At 40.7% G+C, this 24,717-nt stretch overlaps 1 protein-coding gene across 19 annotated transcripts in view; it reads right to left on the bottom strand.

Moving 5' to 3' along the window:
• The window catches only part of KCNMA1 (potassium calcium-activated channel subfamily M alpha 1), a 779,939-nt gene that overhangs the window by 24,888 nt on the left and 730,334 nt on the right, over positions 1 to 24,717 (bottom strand). For 16 of the 19 annotated variants that reach the window (XR_015156775.1, XR_015156776.1, XM_086381840.1 and 13 more), the window contains 2 exons: positions 18,205 to 18,318; positions 13,425 to 13,555 (listed from right to left, as the gene is read on the bottom strand). Coding sequence is in view for 17 of the 19 variants with exons in the window: in XM_086381840.1 (XP_086237966.1) it covers positions 13,425 to 13,555; positions 18,205 to 18,318 (245 nt within the window). In the remaining 2 variants the exon portion in view is untranslated. Of the gene's footprint in view, positions 1 to 13,424; positions 13,556 to 17,341; positions 17,423 to 18,204; positions 18,319 to 24,717 lie in introns of all 19 variants that reach the window. The other 3 variants (XM_086381835.1, XM_086381841.1, XM_086381838.1) reach the window with 1 other exon arrangement.

The raw sequence follows: 24,717 nt of genomic DNA, 5'->3' as shown, positions 1-24,717 counted from the left end.
TGATTTTGGAGCACACCATAAAGCTACTATAATCAAGAGAGTATGGTATTGCCCTAAGGATAGACTTATGGACCACTGGAATCAAATTGAGAATCCAGAGATAAACTCATACGCTTTGCCTCAGTTGATTTTTCAACAAAGCTTCCAAGATCATTCTACAGAGGAAGAATATAGACTCCTAATCAAATATTGCTACCACAGCTGGGTATCCACATTCAGAAGAATAAATTTGGATCCCTACCTCACACCCTATGCAAAAGTTAATTCAAAATGGATTAAAGACCTGAATATAAAAGATAAAACAATGAAACACTTAGAAGAAAACACAGAAGTAAAGCACTATGCTTTTGATTTGAAAACTGATTCTTAAATATGACACTCAAAGCATAGGCAACAAAAGAAAAAAATAGGTAAATTAAACTTCATCACAGTGAGAACTGTCTGTGCACAAATCACACTATCCAGAAAGTGAAAAGAAATCCTACAGAGTGAGAGAAAATATTTGCAAACCATATATCCCATAAGGACCTAGTATCCAAATATATATTTAAAAATATTACAATTCAACAACATAAAGAAAAGTAACCCAAATTTTAAAATGGACAAAAATGAGCAAACTTTACTTAAAAATACTGGTGAAATATATTAAAACATGGAATTCTTGAAGGATATATTATTATCAAACAATGTAAATGTCAAAAGTAATTCTTGAAAGAAAAAATATGACAAAATTATCTATCAGTAATATTAAATCATTTTTAAAAGTCAGAAAAATGAGGTAGGAGAAAGGAGGATGGAAGTAAAGACACATGTAAATTCCCTGATCATATAGAGGAAGAAATCAAGAGCTACTAAATTTTCTAGATAATAATATAAATAAAATGTAGCTTCAAGTACATTTATAGAGTATATGGTATCCACTAACTAGAGTTAAAAACAGAATGTATAATTTACACATCATTAGAGAAAATAAGCATACAAAAATAGACTAATGCCCAAGGATAGATAATAAAGGACACAATTATCAGAGCATAAAGTATAATGCAAATTTTAGCATTATAGATTATATAACTAAACATAAATGAGCTAAATGATTTGATAAAATGGCAAAGTTCTCAAACTTGTTCAAAAACTACAATCAAAATCAAACTCTGGTATCTTCAGAGACAGGAAAACACACACACACACACACACACACACACACACACACAGAGCAAAGGAAAGTATATTTAAAGGAAAAATTTTTTAATTTTTATTATCAAATTAACTACATGTTCATGTAGTTAAAATTTACAAAAAATATATAACATTTATGGAGAAAATATTAGAACCAAAATATAGACAACAAAACTAATTAATCATTATAGTAAAATAAATACGGATTGAGAGTCATATGTAAAAGGGATATGTGAAATATCATTGTGTTTCTTGTTTTCACAGCTCAAACAGACCAGAAGTATAAGGAAATGAAGGATATAATATGGGCATTAAGTACATTTGTGCTAAACTTTACAACATTTTTAGTTAGCTTCCAAGTAATGCTAACAAATCATGATCAATGGCCCAAAGTATAAAATCTCAATATACATACTAAAATATAAGATGTATGGCCTATATTTTAAAAATAAACATAATAGTAGAAAGAAAAGTAAATAACCCAATACTTCAAAGTTTTTTAAAAGTATCCTAAATAATTACAGGTCAAGATGGAAATAAAACTCAAGAATATAGAGTATTAAAAAATTAAAGACTATTTGAAAATAACACACAAAAACGTCATGGATTGAGGCCAAAGCTACAGAGACAAATTCAGAACCTTAACTGCTTTTATCATTGAATAGAAAAGAATGTCAACTAATAATTCTAAGCATTTAAAATAATTGTTTTTGGTTGTTCTTTTTTATTTGAGAAAAATAGAAGGTTGAAATAATAAAGCATCAATTAATGAAGTAGCAAGAGGATATTTAGTGAATTGATACATTTTTAAACTTGATAAAATTATGCTAAATTTCCTCTGGAAACAGTTTATGTAACTGTCTTTCAAAGTTTTGAGAACCATACTCTAGTAGTTATATGACCTTAATACAGGAGTTAGCAAATCAAGGCCATGGGAAAAATGTAGACTGCCAGCTGTTTTTGTTTTTTTTAATAAAGTTTTATTGAGATGCACACATCCCACTTGTTTACTAACAGTTTTTGTGCTGTAATGGCAGAATTGAATATTGTCAACAGAGTCTATATGGCTCTCAAAAGCCTAAAATACTCACCATCTGGCCCTTTATAAAAAATGCTGTTCCATTTCTTAATACAATAAGGAAAGCATGACACACCATGGAGAAGGGACGTTTACTCAACAAATGATTTAGGGGAAATTGCTATCTGGAAAATTTTTTTCAACAATATGGAAGTGATTAAATAATAATGATATACTTATGTGACTTACATTGTACAGATATTAATATTATGCTTTCAGAGAGTATTTAATGGCATGGTAACAATTACATGACATAATATTAAAATATATTAAAAAAAGCAGGATCCAAAAATCACTAAGATCTCATGTTAAACTCATGTTAAAAGTGCAGACCTCCAAAGATATATAGTCATATAAAAATATTTAATATTATGTAAATATTAAATATTTAGTACCCCAAAATTTTACATGGAAATTAATTCCTGGTAACAAACAGAATTCTGATCCATTTTCATTTTTTCCTATAATTCATTTTATATATTTCCTACTATGAAAATACATTTACTTAAATTTCTAAGAGAGGAAGCAAATGGAATTTATACAACTCATTGGAAAAAAAAAATCCCAAAATTTGATTAAAAAATGGATAAAGGAATGGAATAGACATTCTTCCAAAGAAGATATTCAAATAGCCAACAGGTACTTTATAAAAGATGTTCAACATCACTAGTCATAAGGAAAATGCAAATCAAAACTGTGGTAAGACATCATCTCATACCTGTTAGAATGACTACTGTCAAAAATATGAGAAATAAGTGTTGGTGAGGTTGTGAAGAAAAGGAAACCTTTGTAAAGTGCCAGTGGGAATGTAAGCTGATACCGCCACTATGGAGAACAGTATGCTGGTTCCTTGAGAAATTACAAATATAGCTACCATACGACCAAGCAATTCCACTTCTGGATATATATCCACAGGAGAAGAAATAACTATCTCAAAGAGATATCTTTTTCATCCCTATGTTCACTGCGGCATTGTTTACAATAGCTAAGACATGGAAACAGTCTAAGTGCTCACTGAGAGATGAACTGATAAAATGTGGCAGATACATACACAATGGAATATTTAGCTGTAAACGGAGGAAATCTTGCCCTATGCAACAACATGGATGAATTCTGAGAGCATGAAGCTAAGTGAAGTAAGTCAGAGAAATATAATTTATACTCTTACTTATATATGAAATCTAAAAAAAACCGATCCTATAGAAAGTGAGAACAGACTGGTTGTTGCCAGGGGCAGGAGGTGGGGGCTGGGAGAAATGGGTGAAAGTGGTCATAGGATATAATTAATAAATTCTGGAGATATGGCACACTATAACACAGTGTATAAAGTTTACAATACTGTACTATATATTTGAAAACTGCTTAAGAGAGTAGATTTTTACAGTTCTCAGCAACAGCAAGAAAAAATTGTAACTGGGAGGTGATGGATGTATTAACTAACTTTACTGTTGTAATCATTTCACAATATATACATATATCATTGTACACCTTAAACTTATGTTATAATGTTATAACTCAATGATATAAATCAATGATATCTCAACAAAGTTGTGGTGCGGGGGAGGTAAATGTTATAAAATAGTTAAAGGCAGAAAATATAACCACAAACAACCTGGTGAAAATATAGCTGAATATTTAACCTATCTCAGGGAAATTCCATGGACAGAGGAGCCTGCTGGGCTACAGTCCATGGGGTCACAAAGAGTCGGACACGACTGAGCGACTAACACACTAACAGGATACTTGATGACTTCTTTTGTTCAGCAAGCAGAATTCAGGCATAAAATCTATAGAAAAATTCACAAAAGACCATATGCATTTACATGGTTATAGAGAAGGCAATGGCACCCCACTCCAGTACTCTTGCCTGGAAAGTCCCATGGATGGAGGAGCCTGGAAGGCTGCAGTCCATGGGGTAGCTGAGGGTCGGACACGACTGAGCGACTTCACTTTCACTTTTCACTTTCATGCATCAGAGAAGGAAATGGCAACCCACTCCAGTGTTCTTGCCTGGAGAATCCCAGGGATGGGGGAGCCTGGTGGGCTGCCGTCTACGGGGTCGCACAGAGTCAGACAGGACTGAAGTGACTTAGCAGCAGTAGCAGCAGACACAAGTTAAAATTATAGATACTTCAGAACAACCACCAACACAACTGAAGGACCCCCTAAGGAAGATGATAATCACTGCTCACCAAAGTGCAAGAGATGGCATGCACACACCACTGATGGTGGTGCAATGGTACAATTGTTTCTGGGGGATAATCTGGCAATAGATACCAAGAGTTTTAAATACGTTCATATTTGTTTAAAACCCAGTAAGTTTACCTCAAAGTAATAAGTTTCTTCTTGCTCAAAGATTTATGTACAATAATACTTATCACAGGGTTAGTTATTTTTATAATAAAAATGATTAAAAACTGAAATGTCCCACAATAGATAATGTTTAACAAGATTCTGGGACATCCATATGTTTGAGTCTCAGGAAGTCCTACATGGAGACCATTACAATGATTCCAAAGAAAATGACATGATTAAATACTCTGATAAAAATACTAACTCTGAAAAGCAAAAAAAAAAAAAAAAACCAGATATAAAACTGGATGATTCCATATTTATCTAACCATCTGGAAGAAAATATACCAAAATACTAGCCAGGCTCATCTTTGTGTGTTGGGAATATGATTTATTTAAATTTTCTTCTTTATATATATCTGCACTTTCCAAAGTTTCCCATGGAACAGGAATTCATTTTCTAAGGAAAACAGTCGATGGTTCTTAAACAAAGAACACTCTAAGTTCTGCTTTGCAACAATAAGTCAGGGAGGTCAACATGAAAGGTTATTGTTTTGTCAAATCTTTAAGATTTGACCTTAAAGTGTTTCCCTTGCTGTGCTAAAATCAGTTACGCTGAAACAGCTTAATCTTTTTGATCAATCAGTCACTGACATTTATTGAGCACCTACTAATCCCTGGCTCTTGGTTTGGACTGAAATTGTATGCTATTCCAAAAGTGTGTCACTTTCAAAATTGCCCATCAAGGGGTATAATTTCAGGGTGGGTCAGAGGGTTTCAGAGGTCCCTGCACAATTCTAGAACCACTCACAACATTGAACACAATTCTCTGGCCCCTGAGCTGGCACTGTATCCCAGATCTCTCTCCTTGATTTTTTCATCCAGGCATCAAGGAGCAGAGCTATAGGTAACAGTTTCTGCTGTGACGGAGTATAATGACGCCTGTCAGAGAGCTCTGTTGCTCCCATTTTGGTGCCTCAGTATTCAGCTGCAGAGAAGTCCTCTGACATCACATACAGGTGTGCTCTGAGCACGTTTCAACGTCTCTTTGTGATCTGAGTAACTTGGTGGAAAGACAATGCTTCCCCTGATAAAGGATGTCCAGTTATTTTAGGGGGCAAATTTCTTTATGGGGCTGGGGTACCAGTCACAGAACATAGACAGGTCTGCAATTAAGCATTCTATCCAGTGCTTTCTGCTTAGGAAGTGACAGTTTAAGCATCACGAGGGCAAACCAGGTGCTAGGACTTCAAATGCCAGTTATCAAAGACTATTACTATGGAGGATGTGGCAGCTAGAACAAACCTCTCCACAGCTCATCTGACCCAGAAGGCACCATTCTTTCCCTGGGTAACAGAGACACCAGATGGAAGAAACAGAATTCTGTAACACACAGGTGTGTTCCTTTGCCTCCTAAGCTTTTGTACTCCTAGTTTTTCCTGTGCTCTGCATGGGCCTGTTCACTATATTTGTGCTAGAAGCCTTGTGAGAAAGTCTGGCACAGAATCTCCAAACCGGGCCAGGACTAGTCTCCAGGAATGCATTCAGGTCCGACTCTTTGCGACCCCATGGACCATACAATGTCCACAGAATTCTCCAGGCTGGAATACTGGAGTGGGTAGCCTTTCCCTTCTCCAGCAGATCTTCCCAACCCAGGAATCGAACCTGGGTCTCCTGCATTGCAGGCAATTCCTTACTAACTGAGCCATCAGGGAAGCCCTCATTTTCAGCAGAAGACTTTGCAATGGCTGTTCCTGTGTCACATGTTTTTGGGGGCGCTAAAGAGAACAGAATTCTCCAGGGTTCTGCTCAGTGCCTGGGATCCAGACACGGGTGTAATCTGAATAATATGGGAGTCCCTCTTCCCAGTGCCAAAGTCCGGATTCCACGTCTGGTCTGGGCAGACTTTCACCTAAGTATGGCAACATGGCACCCCTAGATCTGTGTACAGACTTCAGAATTTAGTTGCTATTATTTAAAATCTCTTGCAATGGCTATGACAATAGGAAAGTTGCCTAACTTTTCTGGGTTTTGGATTCCTTATCCATATAAAAGGGATTAGAAACAAATAAACCCAGATTATTGGATAGTGTTAACTGAGATATTTTGTGTAATTTTAATGAACAACAAATGCTCAGTGTGCTCAGTCATGTCTGACTCTTTGCAACCCCCTGGACCGCAGCCCGCCAGGCTGCTCTGTCCATGGGATTTTCCAGGCAAGAATACTGGAGTGGGTGCCATGTCCTCCTCCAGGGCATCTTCTTGACCCAGGGATCAAACCCAAGTCTCCTTTGTGTCTTCTGCATCGGCAGGCGGATTCTTTACCACTGCGCCACCAGGGAAGCCCATCAAATACTCAATAAAGGGTAGCTTATAAAAAGAACAACCAGCTGACAATGCAACCAGTTTAGAACACTGCTTTCTCTCTGCATTCTCAGCTCCAGTATCAGCTGGCCCAGATCACATGAGTGGCCCCTTAGCTTCTGAACTTTGGGGAGTAAACCCAGAAGTGCTAGGGAAAGGACCAGTGAGTTACAACAGGGAAATCTGAGCCCACAGCGCCATCTAGCCCGTTCCATGGAGGTCCCTCTGCGCTCGTGTCTCCAACACGCTGCAGCATCCTTCTCTTTTTTATTTTTTCAAAGTATAATTACCAGAGCTTATGTTTCACAGTTAATGCTGTCAAGCCTTTTAAACTAATTGGTCTTTTATAGAAAATTTTACTGAAAATTAACACATCTTTTAATAACATTGCCTTAACTTTAATGGCACTTTGCCTTTCGTTTATAATTGCTCTAAAATTGTCATTTTCCATGTCATAGCTGTCATTTTTTATATTTGCTAGTTTTCATGGTGTAGATTTTTATTTTTAGTATTTTTCTCTCACGAGGGATGAGAACTATTTGATGTTTTGTTTGTTTTTTTTTTTTTCCCCTACCCCAGCCCTGCCTGGCCTGATTATGACAGTGGCAGTGTGTTCTGAGTCCATCCATCGTGCCCACAGTGGTGCTGGCTCACCTGCCACAGGGTGGATTACGGGCTGCCTGTCTCCTTGCGAACAGTCTACATGGTGACTCTGGAATGGAGTTCGAGGAGGAGAGTCACAGAGGAGGAATCTGTTTATGTAACTGACATCACAGGGCACTGGGCTGCCTGAGAACTCAGGCTTTTCCATAACGCACCTCAAGGGTTCAGCCCTTCAGGCAAGTACAGTTAGCAAAGTAAATCGTGTGGTTCCCTCTTCCAGAAGGTCCTACTCTCCCATCTTAGCCACATAAGTTCAGTTATTTCTGGCAAGTAGGGAGGTCAGCTCTCTGTCTCACAAAGCTAAAGATCCTCACCCTCAGCTGTACTCCTCTGGTTTTTCAGTGTAGTTCTCCACACCCATTCAAACTATTTTGTGTTCTTCAAACTAGTTATCCCTATCTGCTAGAGTCCAGGTGCCCACTGACACAGCTACTGGCCTGAGGCAGTGACCACCCCCTAAAATGACAGTTCAAACCCCAAGAGGGCATGGGACCGCATCTTTCTTCTTCCAGCAAATACTGGATCCTCAGCATGAACAATAGTGCCTAGGCTCTAGTAAGTGCCCCAAAATGTATTGATTAATAACACTAAATGCGTATGGAGCTTGCCATGTGCCAAGCACTGCACTAAAATCTTTGACTGTGTGGATCGCAACAAACTGTGGAAAATTCTTCAAGAGAAGGGAATACCAGACCACCTTACTTGTCTCCTGAGAAGCCTGTGTGCAGGTCAAGAAGCAACAGTTAGAACCAGACATGGAACAATGGACCGGTTCCAAATTGGGAAAGGAGTACATCAGGGCTATATATTGTCACCCTGCTTGTTTAACTTATATACAGAGTACATCATGCAAAATACTGGGCTGGATGAAGCACAAGCTGGAATCAAGATTGCCAGGAGAAATTTCAATAACTTCAGATATGCAGATGACACCACCCTTATGGAAGAAAGTGAAGAGGAACTGAAGAGGCTCTTGATGAAGGTGAAAGAGGAGAGTGAAAAAGTTAGCTTAAAACTCAACATTCAAAAAACTAAGATCATGGCATCTGGTCCCATCACTTCATGGCCAATAGATGGGGGAACAATGGAATCAGTAGCTGACTTTATTTTGAGGGGCTCCAAAATCACTGCAGATGGTGATTACAGCCATGAAATTAAAAGACACTTGCTCCTTGGAAGGAAAGCTATGACCAACTTAGACAGCTTATTAAAAAGCAGAGACATTACTTTGCCAACAAAAGTCTGTCTAGTCAAAGATATGGTTTTTCCAGTAGGCATGTATGGATCTGAGAGTTGGACCATAAAGAAGTTTGAGCACTGAAGAACTGATGCTTTTGAACTGTGGTGTTGAAGAAGACTCTTGAGAGTCCCTTGGATACCAAGGAGATCAAACCAGTCAATCCTAAAGGAAATTAATCCTGAATACTCATTGGAAGGACTGATGGTGAAACTGAAGCTCCAGTACTTTGGCTACCTGATGTGAAGAGCCGACTCATTTGAAAAGACTCTGATGTTGGGAAAGATGGAAGGCAAAAGAAAAAGGGGGCAACAGAGGATGAGGTAGTTGAATGGCATCACCAACTCAATGGACATGAGTTTGAGCAAGCTCCAGGAGATGGTGAAGGACAGGGAAGCCTGGCATACTGCAGTCCATGGGGTCACAAAGAGTTAGACACGACTGAGCGACTGAACAACAATGAACAAATCACTTTACAACCTTAGCTCATTCAATCATCTCAACAGTCCTATGAGGTGAGTGAGTGAGTGAAAGTTGCTCAGTTGTGTCTGAATGCGACCCCATGGACCATACTCCATGGAATTCTTCAGGCCAGAATACTGGAGTGGGTAGTCTTTCTCTTCTCCAGGGGATCTTCTCAACCCAGGGATCGAACCCAGGTCTCCCACATTGCAGGCAGATTTTTTTTTTACCAGCTGAGCCACAAGGGAAGCCCTCCTATGAGGTAGGTACTATTAGCAGTCCCATTTTAAAGATGAGAAAAATAAGGCACAAAGAGGTTAAGGCTATGCAAACAGTAAGTGGCAGTGCTGGGATCCACATGCAAGCAGTCTGGCTCCTGAGGCCCTGACTAATTTTTTTGTTTCTAGGGTAGGTAACTCAAATTGAGGTGAGACTAGGGGAAAGTGGGGGCGGTGTGAAAAAGAAATCTAAATACCCATGTGCCAGTTTCACGGAGAGGCTTTATCTTTCACATAAGTATGAGCAACAAACTGGATGATTCTGAGAAACACATTTCTTGTGATCTTCTTCTCAGAGGCGTATATCCATAAGCATACTTCTTGCTTCTCATCATGTGTTTCTGCTGTGGGTTCACAGGACAAAGCCAAGAGGATGTGTTGGTAACATCGCTATCTGTTCTGGGAATGCATGTGATGAATCAGAACATTGTTCTTTTTCACAAATGAAGCAGTAAGCAGCAGGAGTTGAGTTATGAAGGACAATATTCAGGGAATGTTTAGACACATTATTAAATGGCAATTTGGGGAGCAGTGCTAGAAAAAGGAGATCATAGACATCTAAAGAGATGTGTGTGCGGATATTGTGATGCTGCTCATGAGCAAGTGCCTGAGATGGAAGCTTACCTCTGACTCCTGCTGTTTGGATTCTCACTTTCTCAATTTATATTCCAGTTACTGCCTTGGTACTAGATAATCTCCTGTTTTTTCATAAATTACAATTGTGGTAGAAGGCTAAGAAATCAAAAGTAATCTGTTATCAGAAGGTCTAGATCCAATTGGGTCTGTTGAACCAGATCGAATTTGAGACCTCACTTTGGAACTTGCTTATCCCAGACAATGAAAACAAAGCCTGGAATAAGTGGACAGGCATTCTGTTTTATGATTTGAGAAGTCACAACAGTAGATCAGTTAAATAGGTGTTGCCTCAACACTTAAACCAGGTTGACTCACATTACTGCCTAAAATAATATTGTCCAAAATAATAATAATGAAGGGCTTTGTACAGTTCTGGACGTTCAATAAATAATGCTGCTGCTGATCATTACAATGGCGTTACTAGATTCCCGACACCCCTTCTTCCCAGGCTGGAATTCAGAAGTGCTACTTTGCTAGCAGGCTGTTGTATTCATACACACCTTAGCCATGCTCTGCCAAACATTTCAGTTTGCATTTCAAAGGAGTTTAGAGACAGATTTTTTTTTTTTAATTTCACACTTTGATTTCTCAGCTGAGTTTCCAAGAACTGACTCACTAGTGCTGCCGTAGAGAGAGTAATGCAGCTCAAATCTAGGCGCACCCCCACTCCTACCCCATGGCCACCATGTGTCCCCTTGACTGTGTGGAGGTGAAGTTCTTGAGTCCTTTCATTCCTTGCAACCAGGGCTGGTTTGCTGAGTGTGTGGCCTGCATTGTCACCCAAAGTGCATGCTCAGAAGAGCCCCTCATTTGGTTCAGCGCTCTGCTGTCATCATTTTGAAATTCTTAGTAACTTATGGTGGAGAAGGAAATGGCAACCCACTCCAGTGTTCTTGCCTGGAGAATCCCAGGGACGCGGGAGCCTGGGGCCTGCCGTCTATGGGGTCGCACAGAGTCGAACATGACTGAAGTGACTTAGCAGCAGCAGCAGCAGTAACTTATGGAAAAGTAGACTTTCAAATTATGTAGCCAGTCTCACCTGGAATATCCTGCATGTCTGATCTATAGGAACAATTTTGTAAATTTGGATTTTTTAAAAAATTTGGATCAAGTATTTTATAGTTCTGAATAAAATCTATTATAAACAGTTTCATTGTCTTCTTGTGAAAACAGTCTTCTGAAATCTGTCTGATTAGGATCAGAAGTAAAATGAAACTTCTGAGGAGTTACCAAAATCTGTTTGGTAACTGGATTTGGAGACTGCGTGGCCTACTACAGAGAATCCGGCACCCTAATGAGCATATCCTGCTGCTTCCGTCAGGCCCTCTGGCCAGCCTGGGGAGTTGGCCCAAATGGGGCCCAACATCACTGGCAGGTAGAAAGATGAGGCTCAGTATCCTCACACCATCAGAAAGGTCATGAGCCCTGGGAAACCAAGATGGCCCTCTCTAGGGATCTCTTGCTCGCTCTCCTCCTTGGCTTGGCAAGTGGTGAGATGGCATGAAGCCCAGTCGACCTTAATTCAGATGAATGTTGTTTCATGTTTATTTTTAAATGCATAATTCTGATTTTTCACTAAGATATGCTCGTAGTTGGACCACATTCAGGAATATAGAATAACTTAAATTAGTCTTAAAAAGCTTTATGACTTTTCTTTCCTCAAATAGAGGTCCTTCTGGGATTAGCTTTAATGAATAGATGAGAATAATGCATAATTAGCACATCAGTTGTTTAACACATGCAGGAGAATAGCCTTCTTAAGCACTTAAAGAAATGTACGTATATAAAAACTCTCTGGGCTATGTTTACGGTTTTAATGAGTTCAATAAAACTCTTTTTTGTGTATGTGGGTGGATTCTCCAAAGGTCAGTTATTATCTAGCCTATGTCTATATTTTTACAAATGGTAAAGTTGAAAATTCCAAAAAGAAGATTTTTCTATATAATAAACAAAGCCACTCAGTGGGAACACTTTATAATCCCCATTCTAGTCTGCTTTGCTTTTTGTAGTTCAAGACTGCTTCTTTAAGATGGTACCTAATTTTTTTTTTTTTTAATTTAGATATGCTGGGTCTTAATTGTGATATGCGGGATCTTTAGTTGCTGCATGAGAACTCTGAGCTGTGACATGAGGGAGCTAGTCCCCTGACCAGGAATCGAACCTAGGCCCCCCCAGCATTGGGAGGCCAGAGTCGAAGCCACTGGACCACGAGGGAAGTCTCAGGATGGGACCTTTTTGTCATTTGATTCTGGTCTCACAAGTGAAAACACAAATGCCTTGATCGTTTGATGCATATCAAGTTACAAAAGCAACTGGAGATGCTCTGGATCCCTGGGCCAGCCCACCATCCTCTCTCTGCCACCGGTCCACTCCTACACTGTGCCAGAGTCCCGGCCAGGCCTGGCCTCACACCACTCCTCTGCCAGGACCCCATCTCCATGACTGACAGTGACCTAGGAGTCCCCCTTGGCATTCTGACACTCTGTGCTCTTCTGCCTTTTGCTCATATTCAGTCTGTTCCCAAGTCCTACAGCTTTTGCTGGCAAACACCACTCAGACGCATCCACCTCCCTCCAGCTCTGCGGGCTCTATCCTACTCCACAGGGCAGGACAGCCCCTTACTTAGACTTCCTGTGGCCATCTTGCCTCCTAAGCCACCCTCCACACACCTGCCTGGGCAATCCCACAAAACATAAACCTGATCACATCACTTGCCACCTTAAAACCCTTCAGCGCCTCTTCACTGCTGTCAAGAAAAAGACCAAAAACATGAAGATGGGTTTTGAGGTCCTATGGGTCCAGCTCTGCCTTTCCTCCACTTTCGCTCCCTCAGGTCCTGATACCCAGGCCTTCCCTATCTCCTTTGAGCCTGGCAGGTACCCTTCTCCCTAGCAGGTCTTTCCCTTTGCTGTCCTTCTTTGGGGGGTACTCCTCCCCACAAAAGCTCCCTTCTCCATTGTTCCGATCTTGACATAAAATAGATACTGTTTCTTTGGAGAATTCTTTCTCTAGTTTCGAGACTGGGTCAAGTGCTCACCTATATTTACTCACAAGCTCCCTTGTACTTTCAAGAATTTATAATCAGGTGTTTATCTGTGTACTAGTTAGATCAACAACAGCACCTCCTACCAGATGGCGCGTTTGCATGGCTCTGCTCTCCAGTGTAGCCCAAGCTCCAGCCCATGCCCCTTATGCACTGGAGGCACGCCATCCCCACATCCCTGTGTCCCCCACTTACTGCGCTCATGAGTGAATCCAGGACACTGACGGCGAACGCTGTCCCACATGCAAACGGCTGCGTGAGGTACAGTTCTGTGTCGGGGTCATCGTCATCGTCTTGGTCCAAAAACTGAACATTAGTATCGTTCACTAGGAAAAGTATGAAGTAGGAGTTAGCTCGAAAAACTACATGGGGGCAGTAAAGTCAGAGGTTTAGAAACACTGAGGTCACTGGAAAGGAAAGAAAAGCATGGGAGAAGCTGTCGATGGAGCTCGGGGTAGGGGTCGGTGGGACTCAATGGACTGCTCTGAGGTGCTTGTTCAAGGTTCCCAGACCTGGAGAGCAGAGACATCAAGTGGATATGCTCCATGGCAAGCTGGTGGAGCTAGGGTACACTGGTGTTGGTCAGTTCTTTGGTATAGCTTTAGGATCATGATGAAAAACACTCTGAAGTGTTTTTTGGTAGCCAAGTCCTTTGAGAGATGGACATCTTTCAAGGATGAGGAGCCATGAGTAGCCATGCTGGGATGGGAAGGTTAGCCACAAGGAAAAGAAAGCCATTTAGATTAGGAGCATAGCAAAGACAACTAGCAAGGGATCCACCCTCAGGCACCACCATGCCTCAGGCATGGATCTGGGTAGTGTCCAGCCCTGAAGCCAGGCCCACATCCAGCAGATCCCATTCAGTATAAAGGCGACTCCAGGTGGGATGTACCCCTGGCTGTCTCGGGCTGTGGCTGACAAAGACTTGCTCTGCATCCCAAGATGCAGAGGGACGCCCACGTTCTCCCTTTCCCCTTCTAAACAGCTCAATCTTTTATGTGCTTCAGCTCAAGCAGACACAGCATTTGATGCTGTATTTCATTTCCATCTGAGGATTCCTCAAGGCCTCCTCTGGCATGCACGTGCAGACTGATTGGTTGTGTCACCGAGATGTCTTTAACTTATTAAAAATTAAATGACAAATTAATTTCCATTCCCATCTTGGCTTCAGAAATTATCAGTTTTGCAGAGCAAGTAATGGGGAGGGGGAGGGTGTGAGGTGGGGGAGGAGATGAGCACTTGTGATTTCTGGAATAATTATCATGCTTTTAGGAAAAGAATAGATGAGGTTTCCTTTTTCTGAATCCTTTCTAAAGCTGATTCTCTTTTCTAGAGTTATTGTTTTATTTTATTTTTTCCAAAAGGAATTTTTGAGAGAACTTTTCTTTTTTTAAAAAAACTTTTATTTATCGTATGAAGCAGAATAAATGATAATAGGATAAAAGGCTGGGCATGGAATTATTTTTAAATGACACCATCCTGTTTCCCTGGAGAAAGATCCTAATGGGGAAAAATTTTTGCTCTCTGTTCTTTCGAAGTTTATCACATCTGGCTCCCCATTGTCTTAGCAGCACTTAAGTTACAGGCTAGAGAAAATGCAAAATCCAGGATTCAACAAGTGAACTCTGATTCAGGCTTTGTCACTAATTCTCTTGAGCAAAGCATTTTATCATTCTGCACCTTAGTTTCTTTCACTGTAAAACAGGGGGGCTATTAGCAACTTTCCTGATAGGCCGTTAGGAGGTTCCTATGGGATTCTCCTTGGTGAGCCCAGTTCAGCATCTTGATAAATAGTAGCTTTTCTCGTGATCTCATGAAATTATGAAAATTCCCAGCCTCCCTCTGCCCCTCTCAGAAGACTCAAGGAAGGCCTTGCTCAAGGATCCTACCAGAGTCACGTGGAAGCCATAAGTATGTTGTGGGTCTAGTTTAGAAGACTAAACTGCTTTGTGAATGGGAAAATGTGAACTTGGGACAAGATGCAGAGGGATGCGGTTTTAATTACTCGGAGCTGAGGAGGGCATGTGCATGGACCCTCCCTAAAGGACCTGTTGGTTACCTCTTCTCAAGATGATGGGGAGGGTCTGGTTCTAGATCTGACAGACGACGAGACTGTCAGCCAGTTAGGGATTCAAATCTTTGGGAAAAAACTCCAGGGCACAAGCCCAGGCATCCTTCTGGGTTACTTAGCCAGTATTACCTGAAACCTAATTCACAGAACAATAATTATGTGGGTGCTAAGAGATGAAAACAATCACCCCCAAGCGTTGGTAATCAAATGCAACTGAGAAATGGATTAAAGAGCTTCAAACAAATTTCCTTTATGTGGACCTTCTAGAATCCTTTGACCTGCTAACATCAATTGGGACTCTTCAAGTACACAAAGACTGGGACAGACTACCCGGTTTAGCGAGTTTGTTTGACATTGGCATCTTTTGTGTTTTGGAACCTGTCCTGGTGCAATGCAAAGGCATCTCAGAATAAGTAGGTAGATAGTAAATATTTGTGTGGATAAGGAAGGTGAGGTAGTCAGAGGATGATGGTCTAACTGCCAAAAGTGGTACGCCCAGTAGGAAAACTGGTCTTAAGGCAGAGGGTGAAGGTGAAGTGAACACATGGAAGGTTCTCTGAGTTCATAAAAGAAATCTGGCAAGGGACGAAGCCTTTAGGATACTCAATTATGCTGACTGAATACTTGAATTGTTGGACAGATTGGGGGTATCAAGCCTTTTCTTTTCTACTCGTCGCAAATCAAGATATCCCAGTTATTTGGCAGTGCATCAATTCCAAACAAATTCCTGGCAATGATGATTTTGAAACACTGCTGAATTTTTCTGAGACAGAGATGTCTGGATGAATTTTCCACCTAGAGGTCTGGGCCACACAAGCTCCTTGGGTCTCTTACCTAAGGTTCTGAGAAGAGCAATCCACCCGTAGGCTTTTAACCAACTTCTCTAAACATGAAAAAGACACCTGTCCTACTGTTAGAAACATAAAATAGTGTGCTGCTCCTTGACCTGAGTCAATTTGTCCTGAAAAATAGCTCCATCGACAATAATACAGTGCTGAATGGTGGACAATTTATTCCTTTGTTTCCAGACACCTGGCAAGCAAGATTACTGTGTTAAAAGCCTGCTCTCTTATTTTGAAATATATTTTGGGGCCAAGAAAATGGCATGTGAGTTTCATTTGTGAGCCATTTGAAGGCAGGTGCTCCCTACCTCTCAATTCACCCTCCACTGAACAGCACTTGCTGTCTTTGTCTAGAAGATCAATCCCTAGTTCTGAGACCTGCTGCTGATGGGTGCTTTTCATTGAGTTATTAACCAAGTCATAGGGAATTGTGGAAAAGTTTGACAAATGCCGTCATGACCAGAGCCCTTCATCTTCTGGATGAGTCCTCTCTGAATCTCCCAGAGAGGACTCTGGGCCAGTGGGGTGGGGGTCAGAGTGCAGGGCTGGGCCTTGGTGATTGCTAACCTCATCCTCTGCATCCTTTCTGAAGACCTGGCTTTAGCAAGAAAGGGTCCCCTAGGAACTCGCTGCTTTTATGGCTTCAGAAACCAGAGCTTCTGAGAAAGGGCCAAGTAGTGGGGGAGAAAAGGCAAATAAAGTCAGAATAAAGGAAAATAAACAGCTGCAGGGAAGGTACCGTATTAGGTTTCTTATCTTAAAATTTTTATATTTCTCCTTTGACTTCCTCTGAGAGTTGTGAAGACACGTCAGTCAAACTGACAGTATGTTGGAAGAGGAATAGAAGGGAGGAGGTGGGAGGAGGAGCAGGGGGACACATAGCGGCGGGGGGGGGGGGGGGGGCGGGAAGGCCCAGGCTAAAGGAAATGAATTAGAGCAAAGATGCTTTGGAAATAACTGCCAGCTCAGATGGGTGTGATCAAAGGTTTACTGATGCTGTGTGGGGAAAAAATCATTAAGAAAGGCCAGAACAAGACAGTCGATTCCAACCAGAGCCACAAATAAAACACATTCAAAGCAGTGCCATGGGGTAGCCGTTCTGCTACAGCCGGTGAAATAAAAAACAAGCTGGTGATAGTCGGAAACACCAACCACAAACGAAAGGAGATACTGATGTGAAAGAAAACAGTGCTTCTTACCCAGTTCGGTTATCATTAGAATGTGCGTCCCACTGTTTTTTTCCTGATTGACTGATACCAAAGGCAACTTGCCAGGTTTAGCTAATTGGATACAGCATTTAGGGTTGGGGAAAGGGAGTGGAGGAAAGTACAGAAAAAGAAAAGAGTGAGGGAATAACAGAGAAAGCATTCTGAAGTAAAGGGACCCGGGACCATAGGTAGTTTAGTGTTTATCTTCCAGGGAAGAGACCTTGTAGCAGTTTTGCAAATTCACAAATAATAGCAGGAAATGCCATGGCCAGGTTAAAAGCTGGATCCCACCGGTCAACGATCGTGGCCCTCAAAACCCTGTCATTTTTCTGGACCAGGGTGACAGTCACTGAAAATGCCTTTCAGCTGAAGAGTTTAACTAGAATAGATTAAATGTAAAATTATCACACATCAGGCCAGTGTTTCTATGCAGTTCTCAAAATGGGATTGGCTTAGACCTGAGGCTTTGTACCTCAGGGGAGGGAACTTCCACAGATGCTTCCAATGAGAATCACTGGGAAAATACTTGTGGACTATACCTATCCTCCCTTCCTCCCCATTCCCGAATGTATGCCCCAGTCTCCAACCCATCATCTCATGACCCTTTGCAAACAGTGACCAGCATGCAGGAAACTGTCTATTCATCTCAGAGGAAAGATAGATCAGTTTTCCTCTGGGTCATCTGCCATATTTCTACTCATACTCTTCTCCAATTTTCCCCTTCTCCCCCCAAAAAATACACCATTAGAGCCTACCACAGTAAGAGAGCTAAGAGACAGGCCAAACTCCTCATATCCTGCATGGTTGGAAGAGAGGACCAAAAAAATCCACCCAAAGCTGACGTTCACTCCTACCTAGTTCAGTGATGATGGGGATGTTGACCCCAGTCGTGATGGAGGGCTGGCGTAACATCCCATGTACCGGGCTGTTATCTGGTGAGGATCGGTCCATTCCTGGAGGTGTGAACCCTAGTGGGAAGGAAAGAGAGGAAGGAAAAAAATAAAAAACGTGCAAAACTTGGAAATAATGAGAGTACAGTGTATACACACAGTAAAAAAAAAAAAAAAAAAAGCATTATTTATAGGTCAAAAATTAACACTTCCAGGATAAACTCTAATGACTTGTTTTCAAAAGAACAAAGTGTGAGACTATTATAAATAATTCTTTTTTTAAAATATAAATTTATTTATTTTAATTGGAGGCTAATTATTTTACAATATTGTATTGGTTTTGCCATACATCAACATGAATCCACCACAGGTATACACATGTTCCCCATCCTGAATCCCTCTCCCCTCTCCCTCCCCGTACCATCCCTCTGGGTCATCCCAGTGCACCAGCCCCAAGCATCCTGTATCATGCATTGAACCTGGACTGGCAATTCGTTTCACATATGATATTATACATGTTTCAATGCCATTCTCCCAATTCATCCCACCCTCTCCCTCTCCCACAGAGTCCAAAAGACTGTTCTATACATCTGTGTCTCTTTTGCTGTCTCTCATACAGGGTTATCGTATTATAAATAATTCTAACCCACATTGACAGATCCCTAAAAACCAGTCTTTACACCAGTTATTGATTTTGTTCACAGATTTCTGCTCCCTCCACACAGATTGCACCTCCATGCTTCTGAGAAGTTAGACATGACCATGTGACATAGGAAATGCTCTGGCCCATGAAAAGCAAACAGAACAATGCATAGCATCACTTCCGGTATAAGTATTTGACTTGCCATCCCTCTCCCAGGCTGTGGCAACAGTGAGAGCATGGGTTACCATGGCGATGCAGGCTGGGCCGCAGCCTTGGAAAATAACCCAGACACACAAAGCATTCTGAGTGAAAAATCAATCTCTGCTGCTTTAAGCCACTGAGATTTGTTTTGTTGATTTTTGTGCTGTTGTTGTTACCACAGCATATCCTAACCCATCCTGACTGTTACCTTAAACCAATTGATTACTTATTCTCTTGCCAGTGAGTGACTTAAACCTGGGTTCTAGCCAAGAGAAAGTGGGAGGAAATCTGCCTGGGGCCTCTAGGGAGTCTTTCTTTGCCTTTAAAAAGAATCATATGAGAAGAGATTCTCTTTTATCCACTGGGCATTGCTTCTGTGCCTGTAGTGAGTGGAACTGTAGCGGCCATCTTGTAACTTGGGTGGGAACTAGCCAAAGACAAGCCAGCTTAATGAGCTGGCTGAAGCCAATGATAGAAAGTTTGAAGGACAGGAATAATTTTCCCTACTGCCTGAATTAACCAGCCCTAGAACCAAAACCAACTGATCTCAGGATTTCTTTACTACATGAGATTTTATACATTTATAAATGATATTATAATATAAAATGCATAATATATATAAAGAGATTTCATATATATTATATACATAATAATGAGATTGTTTTTGTTGTTCAGTCACTAAGTCATGTCTGACTCTTTGTGACCCCGTGGACTGTAGCACACCAGGCTTCCCTGTCCTCCACTGTCTTCTGGAGTTTGCTCAAAATTCATGTCCATTGAGTCAGTCATGCTATCTAACCATTTCATTCTCTGCTGCCCCCTTCTCCTTTTGCCTTCAATCTTTCCCAGCATCACGGTCTTTTCCAATGAGTCAACTCTTCACATCAGGTGGCCTAAGTATTGGAGCTTCAGCTTCAGCATAAATCCTGCCAAAGAATATTCAGGGATGATTTCCTTTAGGGTTGACTGGTTTGATCTCTTGTTGTCCAAGAGACTTTCAAGAGTCTTCTTCACCCACTACAGTTTGAAAGTATCAATTGTTTGGCACTCAGCCTTCTATATGCTCCAACATCTATACATGACGACTGAAAAAACTATAGCTTTGATTATACAAACCTTTGTCAGAAAAGTGATGTCTCTGTTTTTAATATGCTGTATAGGTTTGTCATAGCTTTCCTTCTAAGGAGCAAGTGTTTTTTAATCTCATGGCTACAGTCATCGTCCAGTGATTTTGGATCCCAAGAAAATAAACTGTCACTGCTTCCACTTTTTCCTCTTCTATTTGCCATGAAGCAATGGGACCAGATGCTGCGATCTTAGTTTTTTAAAATGCTGAGTTAAACAATGATATTTTATATGTGTATATTTATGTACTTTGTATTATGTATTAAATATTAACATATATACACATATACACAGCTTCCCAGGTGGCACAAATGGTAAAGAATTCCCCTGCCAATGCAAGAGCTGTAGGTTTGATCCCTGGTCAGGATGACCCTCTGGAGGAGGAAATGGCAACCTACTCCAGTATTCTTGCTGGGAGAATCCCAAAGGTAGAGGAGAATTGGCAGGGTACAGTTCACTGGCAGGGTACGGTTGCAAAGAGTCGGACATGACTGAGCATCTGCGCACACATACACTATATATATGTATATTTCCCCCTTCTGTCTAAGCCATACTGAAGACTTTACTTGCAACTGAAATAGTCTTGATTGATGCATATGCTACCTATTTAGAGTGGACACTTGAACTTCCCAGTGTGACACAGACTTCACATGGTAGAACGTAGATGTGGGCACAGTAAACCAGAGAGTAGCCTACGTGTTTTCTGATTTTTGCAGTTTTGGCTTTTTTGGGTTTCAGACCGAAATCTCAATACATATTAGAATGAGTTTGGCCCAACCATATCTTCAATTGAGGGAAGGTGGGAAAGCATCCCAGCTAGGCCAAATGGCTGCCCCTTTAAGGATGTACGTAGCCATACAGGCATGAGACATTTATTTTCTTCATACACTCATTTGGTGAAAATTAATTTTACCAAGTGAAGCATGTGGCAAGCAGCAGCACCGGCACTGTGCTGGCCGCCGTGCCCTACTTCCGCCTCCGCCTTATAGAACAGGCCAACAGAGGTTCACGTTCACTTTATCTTCTCTGCCTTTGGCGGATGGCTACCTGGGCTTATTGATGAATTAGGGAATTACAAAGTCACTTGCTAATTTTCCAAGAACAAAATTTCAAAGATGATGTGACCCGGTTCCTTACTTACTCGGGAATGTGACAAGAGTGGGTTGATTTTGGCATTAAGATATGTGTAAATCTTTATCCACCAGAAATGAAATGACAAGTGCATGTAATTGCCTGTTGTTTTGGAAGCACATCCTGCATGAGATGCCAGAAAAATATAAAAGAGTTTTACTATTTTCTGCTCTCCTGTATATAAATATCATCCAACTGAGTGCCATACTTTCAGAAAGAAAGAAAAAATGTTCCACTCACCATTCACTCCCTGATTGCACTTAATTTTACTCTTTATATTGATACACTGTGCATAGGTAAGTAATTTTGAATGACAATATAAGGTCCATCTTTCTAAGCTTTGGAAAGTGTGTGTTTTCAGCCATGCACATAGCCAAGAACATGCAATTGAAATGCTACCTGTTTTCTTCCCCTAGAATAGTGAAGGGGAAAACTAAACTGTTTTCATCAGAAGTTTCATTCAAAAGCATGAAAAACTGCAAATGACAGCTGTGCAGATTCAGTGGATGTGACGTTTTTGAATTTCTTCAACTTGACAAGTAAACACCTTAAATCGGTAATGCTATATGCATAATACATGGCCTGTATTTTGACATCCATCAACAAATGCTGACTTGAGAAAATACGGGTTTGTACATCAAGGAATAGCACCCATAAAACAGGGAGAAATGCAGGTCACACGGTATTAGGAAAACTGTATTTCATTACAGAACCTGCAACAAACCAAAGCATCCTTTTATTTTATCTTATTTAAAGATTCCATTTTCAGCTGTGAAAAGACTCAATTCCTTTGCATGAAACCTTCATTTAGAAATGACATGCTTGCCTCTTAGGCTTCTTGCATTTTGCTTTCATATTCCATTTTCCCCTTCAGTCACCAAGCCTGGTTCCATTAGCATCTGCAACTGACAAACTATGGTGGATGGCCAAAGACATCTCTCCATTAAAGGTCTTTTTCTCTCCTACACGTGACCCCAAGAACGAGGTGCTTTTGTTGGAAAGAAAACTTCAGCAATGATAATGTCACTTATTATTTGCTACTTTTATAGCCACACGTTTTTACAAGCAAGGGGCAAAGACAAAAGAAATAGATTTTATTTAATTTTTTTTTAACCCTTCCTGGAGAGTTGTATTAAAGAGGAACAGAATGTATTAGCATTGTTTCTTTCTTAGAGATTCTAATACAGGAAAATTGTGGCTTGAAATAGCAGGATTGACCCAGATTCCTGAAGTGACCTTGAAAAGAATAGAAAATCAGGCACTTTCCTTCCAAGGGGATGAGTGAATTCGGCCTTTGGTATCATTTGTTGGCAGCTACCCTATTCATCACAGCAGCTGTTGATAAAGGGGCAAGTCTAAATTGTATCCAGTTCTCTGATTGTCTTGCTCCTCAATCCCTTGTTTGCTGCAGTGGATAACATCTTTGGTTGAACTTTAAAGCCCTCTACATAAAGCAGTGCTCTGGTCCTGCATGTGAAAGTCCTTGCACATGGAGTGTCCTCCAGGGACCCTGATCTACAACTAGAGGATAGTGAAACTGGGAAATGCTCCTTCCATTAGTTGAACTAACACTCAGGAACTTAATTTCAGAAACACGCTCATTTTGCCAGAAGAGATGAGGAGGAATGTTGGCATTGGATGGATAGAATGAAAAGTTCTCAATCAAGAAAAGATTCAAGTTAAGTAAACACAGCCGCAGCCCAAGCTCTTACCAAGACAGCCTCCTGGTTCTTTAGATGTGTTCCCATTTCTCTCTGTTGAGTGTGGACATGAGAGGCAGGTTCTGGGCCAAAGATAACTTTAAAGACTACCTGATCTCCTTACGTTGAAAGCCCTGCCCCATTTGATATCAGGCAGAAATGGGCCCAACATTGCCCTCTGCCAAGCAAGCTTACTCCATATGCTGTAGAGGAACTTTAGGTTAAAGCCTGAATTTTCTATATATTTAAGCATCCCAGACTTTCTACAAATTGCCTGGCTCACAGAGAAGAAATGGAGTGGAATAGTTAAGAGCGTGTGCATTGGAGTCAGATGACTTAGGTTTAAATTCTGGCTCATCTACTGATAAGAAACATCACCACACACATGGCACAGACTCTCCAAACCTCTGTATCTTTGTCTAAATTGGAATTACCTCTTATACAGGGCAGTTGTGAGAATAAGATGAAATAGTATGTTCAAAACATCTAGTACAATGTCTGGAATGAAGGAAAAACTTTAAAATGTTGACTACCAAGGTTAATATTTTACCAAGTACATAGTAAATATCTGTAGCAAGGAACAGCTTTCATTGCTTCCCCCTTCCCTATGGCTAAAGAACTAAGGTAGCTTTTGGTAGAGATTTTTTAAAAAGAATGTTCACATTGAGAAAATCATGAAAAATTAATGGGAAGGTATTAGTAGTGTGAACATATTTTAGTAGAAATAATCAGATCAACTCAGTGATTAAAAATACAGCCTAAAATATTTAAGGAAGGAGTATTTTGGATATCAGATGGCTAAGATTTTTTTTAGTATGTTGAAAGACTGGTGTCCAGTCTCATGAAAGAAAGCTTCTTAATTCATTACAGCAACTGCAAGGTCTCTGGAGTCTTGTTTTCTAGACTTAATTTCCACTTCCTCTATTTATTTAAGGACATGAACTTTCCTATTTTGCTTCTTGAGCTTTTGAAATGGTTTTCACTACTCTCTATGTTCTTTTCCAACATTTGTGTTCTCAATCACATACACCACTGCTGGGTTCAGCTCAACAAAATCTGTAGTACTTGATGTTCTTTTTATGACTGGTTATTCAACAGACTGGTTCCAAATAGGAAAAGGAGTACGTCAAGGCTGTATATTGTCACCCTGCTTATTTAACTTCTATGCAGAGTACATCATGAGAAACGCTGGACTGGAAGACACACAAGCTGGGATCCAGATTGCTGGGAGAAATATCAATAACCTCAGATATGCAGATGACACCACCCTTATGGCAGAAAGTGAGGAGGAACTAAAAAGTCTCCTGATGAAAGTGAAAGTGGACAGTGAAAAAGTTGGCTTAAAGCTCAACTTCAGAAAACGAAGATCATGGCATCCGGTCCCATCACCTCATGGGAAATAGATGGGGAAACAGTGGAAACAGTGTCAGACTTTATTTTTGGGGGCTCCAAAATCACTGCAGATGGTGACTGCAGCCATGAAATTAAAAGACGCTTACTCCTTGGAAGAAAAGTTATGACCAACCTAGACAGCATATTGAAAAGCAGAGACATTACTTTGTCAACAAAGGTTCGTCTAGTCAAGGCTATGGTTTTTCCAGTGGTCATGTATGGATGTGAGAGTTGGACTGTGAAGAAAGCTGAGCGCCAAAGAATTGATGTTTTTGAACTGTGGTG

Source organism: Bos grunniens, chromosome 28 (assembly GCF_055505025.1).
Source record: "Bos grunniens cultivar Pamir isolate PY7600 chromosome 28, Bosgru_T2T1.0, whole genome shotgun sequence".
NCBI classification, from domain to species: Eukaryota; Metazoa; Chordata; class Mammalia; order Artiodactyla; family Bovidae; genus Bos; species Bos grunniens.
Note: the sequence above shows the minus strand (reverse complement) of the source record. Positions and strands in the feature narration are given on the sequence as shown.